Source organism: Dipodomys ordii, unplaced genomic scaffold, assembly GCF_000151885.1.
Source record: "Dipodomys ordii isolate 6190 unplaced genomic scaffold, Dord_2.0 Scaffold64, whole genome shotgun sequence".
NCBI lineage: Eukaryota > Metazoa > Chordata > Mammalia > Rodentia > Heteromyidae > Dipodomys > Dipodomys ordii.
Genome location: NW_012267280.1, coordinates 3,903,233 through 3,912,984, shown reverse-complemented (window position 1 = coordinate 3,912,984; position 9,752 = coordinate 3,903,233). Strand labels below are relative to the sequence as shown.

Here is a 9,752-nt window from a genome sequence, read left to right as displayed (position 1 = left end):
CACCGACGTTGTAAAGCTCGTTTTGGACATGACAACTTGTACTTCTCATTGTTGCAACAGGTCCACCTGTATCTTTAACCAACTGGTTTTTCCCCATGGCACCTTTTCACAGCCGTCTAGCAGTCCCTCCTCACAGGGCAGTGTGGTTTATACTTCCCCACTGCTGACATGCAGATGGATAAATAGCTGATCACCTCTCGCAGCCCTCAGGCCCTCTAGCCAGGAGCCGGGTGCTTTGTGATTTTTATTTTATTTTTTTGGTGGTGCTAGGGATGGAACCCAGGACCTTGCAAATTTAGGCAGGGATTATACCACTAAATTATAGCCCAGCCTTTAGTTTGAGGAGACAGTCTTACTAGTTGGCTCAAGCTGGCCTCAAACACTCCATCCTTCTACCTCAGCCTCCCAAGCCCTGGAATTACAGGTGTGTACCACCATACCACATCGCATGTGAATGATTATTTCAGTAGGCTCATTCTGTGATCCACCTGAGAGGTGTCTGCTGTGGGTCTGACAGGTACTGGGGGACAGGGTGCTTGCAGCTAACTGCAGGAGGTAGAGGTGGAGGTCCTCCCACACAGAGCTCACCCTTAAGACAGGACCTGTGGTCGCCAGAGGAGTAGAGTCTCCACACACAGAGTCCCTGCAGCGGCCTGGAGGCCGGAAAGGCCCAAAGAAGGACCCTGGGCCCATACAAGGTGGGCACTGGCCCTCTGCATAAAGCCTCAATCAGCCATGTCACCACTGGCAGACTGGAGCACAGCAGGGGTCAGCTGGGTCAGTCTACGTGTGCATTATACACGTCACTCTCACAAGGGCCTGGGTACCCCTGACCGCCCCACACTTGTCTCCTTGCAGACATCGACAAGGTCATGATTAACCTCAAGACAGAGGAGTTTGTGCTGGACATGAACACGCTCCAGGCGCTGCAGCAGCTCCTGCAGTGGGTGGGCGACTTCGTGCTCTACCTGCTGGCCAGCCTGCCCAACCAGGTGTGTGGGCCAGCCCTCCTCTGCCCACCCCTCGGCCCCTCCTCCTGCCCTCCCCTCCACAAAGCCCTGCCCACGGTCCCTGATCCCTCTTTACCTCCTGATCTCACCTTTATTCTCCAAGGACACTTCCTGTGTGCCCTCTTCCCAGCCCCAAGCAGTTTTGTTTGTCTTGTGCCAGCCTTGGGGCTTGAACTCAGGGCCTGGGCTGTCCTTTAGCATTTTTTGTTCAAAACTGGCACTCTAAAGCCTGGCCAGTGGCTCACGCCAGTAATCATAGCTACTGAGGAGGCTGAGATCTGAGGATCGCCGTTCAAAGCCAGCCAGAGCAGGAGAGTCAGTGAGACTCATCTCCAGTGAATCACCAGAAAACTGGAAGTGGCGCTGTGGAACTGGCTCTTCACTACTTGAGCCACTTCCAGCTTTTAGATGGCGAATTGGAAATAAGAGTCTTACAGACTTTCCTGCCCACCAGGGTTGGCTTCAAACCTGATCCTCAGATCTCAGCCTTCTGAGTAGGTGGGATTACAGGCGTGAGCCACCAGCACCCGGCTCATTCCTAACCTTGTCCCTGAGGTTTGAGAACACAGGACAGGACAGGCCGCGCACGGTGCCTCCTTGCCACCCTCCCTCCCCCCCTCAGCCCCCGGGTGTACATGTCCATTTGGCTGGGGTCTGTGTGTCCCCCCATCTCCCTTAGTCTGGACACCAGGGGCCCCTCCCAGCCTCTGGGGGGCTTGAGGCTATGGGGCCACTTCCCCTCAGCCTCACAAGTCCCACTGAGCGCCTGCCGGCACTGTTCTCCGTTGTCTTTCAGCCAGGTCCCCTGGTACTGTGGACGTCAGGGCCAGGTCATTCCCCGAGCTCCAGGTACTGGAGCTTGTTCATGGAGGTCTGCTCCATGGCAGACCCAGGGCCGTACGTGGCTGGTTCTCACACTGAATGTCTCTGTCCTCAGGGCTCCCCGCTGAGACCAGGCCACAGCTTCCTGCGCGACGGCACCTCACTGGGCATGCTGCGAGAACTGATGGTTGTGATCCGCATCTGGGGCCTGCTGAAGCCCAGCTGTCTGCCCGTGTACACGGCCACCTCAGATACCCAGGATAGCATGTCCCTGCTCTTCCGCCTGCTTACCAAACTGTGGATTTGCTGTGAGACTCCTCTTTCTTCCCATCTCCCCACCAGAATATAAGTCCTGGATGTCTCCCTACCAAAGCAGAAGCCTTGCCATTAGAAACAGCTCTGTCTTGGCTCTGGCCACGTCCCCAGCACCAATCCTGGCATGTATGGATGGTTGTTGACCATCAGCATCACAGGTGTCTGAGGTTATCGGGTGAAGCATGTCTGGGCAGCCAGGCTGTATTTCTTGCATCTCTGTGTCCATTCAGGGCACTGCATTCAACAGAGGATATCAGCTGGATGGTGGCCAGGTTCCTGTTTCACAGAGGAAATGCTAGGACCATGGAGAAGGACCTTCCCAGTGTCCCAACCGGGGCAAGGCCGAGCCTTACTGAACAGGGCCCTGAAGCCCCATTGAACCTTGGTCCTCCAGATCTCAGGTGCTGCATTCTAGGCAGGCTGCTGAGCATGGCGTTCCCCCATTCTCTTTCCTACAGGCCGTGACGAGGGTCCAGCCAGTGAGCCCGATGAGGCTCTGGTGGACGAATGCTGCTTACTGCCCAGCCAGCTGCTCGTGCCCAGCTTGGACTGGCTGCCCGCCAGCGACAGCCTGGTTAGCCGCCTACAACCCAAGCAACCTCTTCGTCTGTTCTTTGGCCGGGCACCCCCACTTCCTGGCAGTGCCACCACCCTGCAGCTGGACGGCCTGGCCAGGTATGGGCCGCCCCTGCCCACCTTTGCCCGGGCTCTCTCTGGGAAACTTCTTCCCTCCCTGCCCACCCCCTCTTCCACGCCTGCCTCCGGTCCTTGGCATGGCCTAACAGTAGCAGGAGAAGTTCCTCCACGGTAGGTCATCTTCCCCAGGACCCCTGTGCAGTGTCTGCTCCCAGGTTCTTAGGGCATCCAGGGCTTCCAGCCCCTTCAGGGCTAAGCATGCCTGGAAGCAAGTCTTACCTCCAACGCAGACGATCTGAGCTGCGGCATTGAGAGAAAGTCGCTGCGAGCTGGAGCTCACACCCATCATTCTAGCCACTCAGGAGACTGAGGTCAGAGGATCCAGAGGTGAAGCCACACAGGGCAGCAAAGTCTGTGAGGCTGCCTCCAGGGAGCCAGCAAAAAGCTGGACTGAGGCGTGGCTTGAGTGGCAGAGCACCAGCTGTGACAAGGCTCAGAGCTGGCAAGAAAAAGAAAATTTCACTGCTCCCGGTGGGCTGTGAAGCCTTCCAGCCTGTGGTTTATACATACAATTGTGATTTGCCTTCATTTTATTTATTTGGAAGTACTAGGGATAGACTTTGGGCTTGTACTGTTAGGCAAGTGCTACCGGCTGAGCTGCACCCCACCCTCGTGTGTGTGTTGTGGTGTGTGTGTGTGTGTGTGTGTGTGGTATATGTGTGTGTGATGTGTGTGATGTGTGTGGGGTGTGTGTGTGCTGTGTGTGGCGTGTGTATGTGTGTGTGGTATGTGTGTGGGGGGGTGTATGTGTGGTGTGTATGTGTGGTGTGGTGTGTGTGTGGTGTGTGTGGTATGTGTGTGTGGGGGGGTGTATGTGTGGTGTGTGGTGTGTATGTGTGGTGTGGTGTGTGTGTGTGGTGGATGTGTGGTGTGTGTGTGGTATGTGTGTGTGTGTGGTGTGTGTGTGTGACTGGCTGAGGTGTACCCACCCTTGTGTGTGTGTTGTGTTGTATGTGTGTGTGTGGTGTGTCTGTGGTGTGTGGTGTGTGTGTGTGTGTGGTGTGTGGATATGTGTGTGGTGTGTGTGTGGTGTGTGGATATGTGTGTGGTGTGTGTGTGGTGTGTGTGTGTATGGTGTGTGGTGTATGTGTGTGTGGTGTGCGGTGTGTGTGGTGTGTGTATGGTGTTGTGTGTATGGTATGTGTGTGGATGTGTGGTGTGTGTGTGGTGTGTGTGTGGTGTGTGTGTGGTGTGTGTATGGTGTGTGGTGTGTGTGTATGTGACTGGCTGAGCTGTACCCACCCTGTACCCACCCTCGTGTGTGTGTTGTGTTGTATGTGTGTGTGTGTGGAGTGTGTGTGGTGTGTGTGTGGAGTGTGTGTGGTGTGTGTGTGGAGTGTGTGTGGTGTGTGTGTGGTATGTGTGGTGTATGTGTGTGTGGTGTGCGTGTGTGTGTGTGTGGTGTGTGTGTATGGTGTTGTGTGTGTGTGGTGTGTGTATGTGTGGTGTGTGGTGTGTGTGTGTGTGGTATGTGTGTATGTGTGGTGTGTATGTGTGTGGTGTGTGTGTGGTGGATGTGTGGTGTGTGTGTGGTATGTGTGTGTGTGGTGTGTGTGTGGTATGTGTGTGTGTGGTGTGTGTGTGTGTGAGACTGGCTGAGATGTACCCACCCTTGTGTGTTGTGTGTTGTATGTGTGTATGTGTGTGTGGTGTGTCTGTGGTGTGTGGTGTGTGGTGTGTGTGTATATGTGTGTGGTGTGTGTGTATGGTGTGTGGTGTATGTGTGTGGTGTGCGTGTGTGGTGTGTATGTGTGTATGTATGTGTGGTGTGTGTGTGGTGTGTGTATGGTGTGTGTGTGGATGTGTGGTGTGTGGTGTGTGTATGGTGTGTGGTGTGTGTGTGTGTGGTGTGTGGTGTGTGGGTGTGTATGTGGGTATGTGGTATGTGTGGTATATGTGTGTGTGGTGTGTGGTATGTGTGTGGTATGTATGTGGTGTGTGTGTGGTGTGGTGTGTGTATGTGTGTGTGTGGTGTGTGTGTGTGGTATGTGTGTGGTGTGTGGTATGTGTGTATGGTATGTGTGTATGTGTGTGGTGTGTGGTGTGTGTGTGTATGTGGGTGTGTGTGGTGTGTGTGTATGTGGGTGTATGTGTGTGTGTGGTGTGTGTGTGTGGTGTGGGTGTGGTGTGTATGTGTGTGTGGTGTGGGTGTGTGTGTATGTGCACACATATGTGCAGTACTGGGGCTTGAACTCACTGCCTCATGCTTTTGCTAACCTTCTCCTCTCATGGTTGGCATTCTGCTACTTGAAGCCACACCTCTGCTCCAGTCCAGCATTTTACTGGTTAATTGGAGATGAGGATGGAGGTGGGTTTTTCTTTTTTTTTTTTTTCTTTTTGGCCAGGCTTAGCTTCGAACCTTAGCCCTCCACATCTCAGCCTCCTGGGTGTTTAGGATTATAGACATGAGCCTCAGGCACCCAGATTGGTTTTTGTATATATTTTTTTGTTTTTGTGTGTGCCAGTCCTGGGGCTTGAACTCAGAGCCTGGGTGCTATCCTTGAGCTTTCTTTGCTCAAGGTTAGCACTCTACCAATTGAGCCACAGCTCCACTTACAGCTTTTTGGTGGTTAACTGGAGATAAGAGTCCCACAGGAGCCGGGCGCCAGTGGCTCAGGCGTGTAATCCTAGCTACTCAGGAGGCTGAGATCAGAGGATTGCAGTTCAAAGCCAGCCCAGGCAGGAAAGTCCCGGAGACTCTTATCTCCAATAAACCACTCGAAAACCGGAAGTGACGCTGTGGCTCAAGTGGTAGAGTGCTCGTGTTGGGCTGAAGAGCGCAGACAACACCCAAGCCCAGAGTTCAAGCCCTGTGACTAACCAAAAAAAAAAAAAAAGTCCCACAGGCTTTTCTAGCCCAGGCTGGCTTTGAATTACAGTCTTCAGCATAACAGTCTTCAGATCTCAGCCTCCTTAGTAGCTCAGATTGCAGGATAAGCCACTGGGGCCTGGCTACTCTTTTTTTTTTTTTTTGTAATCAAAAGCATCATCCACCCTTTTCCTGTGCCATTTCCCCAGAGGTTGCCATGTAGGTCCTACCCACTTAGGAAATGTCCCTTGTGCTGACCCATGGAAGTCTTCTTTCTTTTTCTTGTCGGTTGTGGAGCTTGAACTCAAGGCTAGTGCTCTACCTCTTTAAGCCACAGTGTCATTCCTGGTTTTCTGATAGTTAATTGGAAATAAGAGTCTCACAGCCTGGGAATGTGGCTTAGTGGTAGAGTGCTTGCTAACCTAGCATGCATGAAGCCCTGGGTTCGATTCCTCAGTACCACATAAACAGAAAAAGCTGGAAGTGGCGCTGTGGCTCAAGTGGTAGAGTGCTAGCCTTGAGCAAAAAGCAGCTCAGGGACTTTTCTGCCTGCACTGGCTTTGAACAGTGACCCTCAGATCTCAGCCTCCTGAGTAGCTAGGATTACAGGTGTGAGCCACCAATGCCTGGCTCTGTGGACGCCTTTACCATGCTGCTCCGGAGGCTGGGTGTGTGGAGGGAGACCACCCCGGCTCCTCTCTCTAATGCCCTCTCCTCTCATCCCAGGGCACCTGGCCAGCCCAAGATTGACCACCTGCGGAGGCTGCACCTGGGTGCCTACCCCACAGAGGAATGCAAGGCCTGTACCAGGTGAGGGAGCACCGTTTTGATACTCTGGGCTGCGGAGATGAATCCTGGAGCTCTGCAGGGGTCCGGGCACCTCGGGGGAGGGGGAGCTGCATGTCCTGCTCCATCCCCCTGAGAACCCAGGAACCCAGTGTGGCAATGAATTGATGGCCCCACAAAGCAGGCTCCAACACCACATGAGCTAGCATGGCCGAGCAAGCGAGGGATCATTCAGCTGGTCTCTCCTGCACAGAGTGGCGAGGGATGTCCTGGGTGCAGGGAGCTGTTTTCTCACAGCGGGGGAAGGGCATGTGCAAAGTCCATAGGTGGGTGGAACAGGCTAGAGGAATCCGGTCTACCCCCGTGGCTCCCCCAGGTGCGGCTGCGTCACCATGCTCAATTCGCCCAACGAGACGACAGCTGTGAAGCAGTGGGAGCAGCGGTGGATAAAGAACTGCCTGTGTGGGGGACTGTGGCGGAGGGTACCCCTAAGCTACTCCTGAAACCGGAACACTGTCTGCACTGGGAATAGAGCTGCCAGGCCTGGGATGCCGTCCCTCACCCCGATGGAGGTCACACCTGGCGCCCTGCTGCTGTCCTCATGGCTAGGTGGCCTGGCGGTCACTGTCAGCGCCTCCGTCACTGGCCAAGGCCAGAGAGACTCAGTAAAGCTCTTGGCTGGGCACAGCTCAGCCCTGAAAAGCAGCATCTTCTCTGTCTCAGCTGGAGCCCAGATGCCCCCTCAGGTCACTAGCAGGTGTCCTGGTACTGGAGCTCTAGCAAGGAGCATCCAGGTTGGCTCCAAGTAGTGTCCTTTTTAAATGTTTCGGGGAGGGTTGGGGGGGGGGACACTGGGAATGTGGCTTCATGGTAGAGTGCTGGCCTAGCATGCATGAAGCCCTGGGTTTGATTCCTCAGTACCACATATACAGAAAAAGCCCAAGAGGCACTGTGGCTCAAGTGGTAGAGTGCTAGCCTTGAGCAAAAGCAGCTCGGGGACAGTGCCCAGGCCCTGAGTTCAAGCCCCAGGACTGAGATCTCATGCCTGTAATCCTTGCTACTCGGAAGGCTGAGATGTGAGGATTATGGTCTGAAGCCAGCTCAGGTGGGACAGTTCATGAGACTCTTACCTCCAACGAACCAGTAAAAAGTAGGAAGTGGAGCTGTGGCTTAAGTGATAGACCCTTGAGCAAAAAAGCCAAGTAAGAGCACAAGGTCCTGAGTTCAATACTCAGTACCTGCCCACATACACATATGCACACACCAGAAAACACATGTGAAATGTGCCTGCTGTGAGAGATGCCATTTGGGCTTCCTGCCTTGGTCTCCCTCTGATGCCCAAGGGAGCTGGACAGAATAAATAAATGTGCCTTAGGCCTTTGTTGTCCCTGTGGTTCTGTGTGGCCTTTGGTCGTAGCGCTGTGCCCTAGAGGGCACACACTGAGCACTGAGCTAGATGCCAGGGGCAGGGAGCCCGTGTGGGCAGAGGAGGGGGGTGGCAGGGGAGGGCCCTGGCCTCTCTCTGCCTTGCATCCACCTCTCCAGCCCCCATCACACCGCGGTGGGGGGCTCTGGGTTTCTGGGCTCAGCTGGCGCAAGCCGGCAGGGGTTCTGTCTTCACACAGCTACCAGGCACTCGGTGATGATGTCTGCAAAGCCAGCCTGCCAGTCCCCTGCTGGCCTGGGTGGTCCATGGTAATTACTCCAGCTTTCCATCTGGAGGCTGAGGGTCAGCACCCCATGGAGGAGGAGTACAGGACACAGGTGGCCCGCAGGGGTGCGGGATCTGCCACCTGCGTGTGGTCTAAGCCGGCCTTGTCTGCAGTGGGAGTGGGCCCTCAGGATGGCGGAGCCTACCACATGGCAGGATCGGGTAGACGAGCCCTCTGAGGGGCCAAGGAGGAGTGGGACCTGGGCAGCTCAGTGCTTGACCTGACCTCACGCCCATGCTGAGGCTCTACAGCTCCTCCAGCGACACAGACCTGGCCTCCCACTCTGATATTGGTGTCTAGGGCCCCAGATCTCCACATTTGGGGTGTTTGGTTGTGTGTGCCCATCCTAGGATTTGAACTCTGGGCCTGGGCGCTGTCCCTCAGCTCTTCAGCTCAAGGCTAGCAATCTACCGCTTGAGCCACAGCGCCACTCCAGCTTTTTTCTTTTTGTTTATGTGGTGCTGAGGAATCAAACCCAGGGCCTCAGGCATGCAAGTGCTCTACCACTGGGCCACCTTCCCAGGCCGGATCCAGTCTGTTCTAAAGGCCAAGAGGACATGGGAACTGCTGTAGGGATTTTCTGTCCTTGTTCCCACCCTGAGCAGTACCTGATCCTGAAGTCAGCAGCAAGGCACACCTACCATGTACCACCTGACTGGGTTCTCAGGTACAGATCTCTATTGTAGGCAGGGCAGGAGGTTACTAGCTTCCTCTCACCTCCTCCTCCTAAGGCTCTCCTCTCCAGCCCTCTGTACTCCTCTTGACTGCATCATGAGGCTGAAGATGCCCAGAGAGCCTTCGAGCTGGCTGCTGGTCCTCCCTCCATGGGAAGTAACCCCTTCTACCACTATGCTGGCCCTGGGGTACAACCTGTCCAGAAGAAGCAAGAATCCTGATTCCCAGGAGCCCACCTGCAGGCTGCACAGGAGGCTCACACCTGTAATCCTAGCTACTCAGGATGCTGAGCTCTGAGGATCGCAGTCTGAGCCAGCCTGGGCATTGAAGTCTGTGAGACTCTTACCTCCACTAAACTAAAAAAGCTATAAATGGAACTGATTAAAAGTGATAGGCTGGGAAGGTGGCTCAGTGGTAGAGTTCCTGAAGCCCTGGGTTTGATCCCTCAGCTCCACACCACATGAGCAGAAAAAGCCAAAAGTGGTGCTGTGGCTCAAGTGGTACAGCGCTAGCCTTGAGCTGAAGAGCTGAGGGACAGTGCCCAGGCCCAGAGTTCAAGCTCCACGACCGGCAAAAAAATAAAAAATAAAAGTGATAGAGTGTTAGCTTTTAGCAAAACAAGGTCAGGGACAGTGCCTAGGCCCTGAGTTCCAGCCAAAGGACCAGCACCAAAAAAAAAAAAATAAGGAAAAACAAAGTAGGGTGCTGGATGCCCAGCTGTTGTCCAACTTTTAGTTAATTCACAGACAGACCCAAACAAAGCAGCTTGCAAATTGCCCTTTCAAATACCAGGATTTGCTGGGCATAGGTGGCTAATGCCTATAATCTGAGGATCACGGTTCAAAGCTAGCTTGGGCCTTTCAGAAAGTCCTTGAGACTCTTATTTCCAGTTAACCACCAGAAAACTGGAAGGGGCACTGTGGGTCA

General features: G+C 54.3%; 1 protein-coding gene across 2 annotated transcripts in view; it reads left to right on the top strand.

The window, feature by feature from the left end:
• The window catches only part of Med16 (mediator complex subunit 16), a 21,621-nt gene extending 14,319 nt beyond the window's left edge, over positions 1-7,302 (top strand). For both annotated transcript variants that reach the window (XM_013022726.1, XM_013022727.1), the window contains exons 11-15: positions 859-992; positions 1,948-2,140; positions 2,606-2,822; positions 6,379-6,462; positions 6,815-7,302. In XM_013022726.1, the coding sequence (XP_012878180.1) occupies positions 859-992; positions 1,948-2,140; positions 2,606-2,822; positions 6,379-6,462; positions 6,815-6,941 (755 nt within the window). In that variant the 3' untranslated portion in view covers positions 6,942-7,302. The remainder of the gene's footprint in view (positions 1-858; positions 993-1,947; positions 2,141-2,605; positions 2,823-6,378; positions 6,463-6,814) is intronic.
• Positions 7,303-9,752: the final 2,450 nt, after the last annotated feature.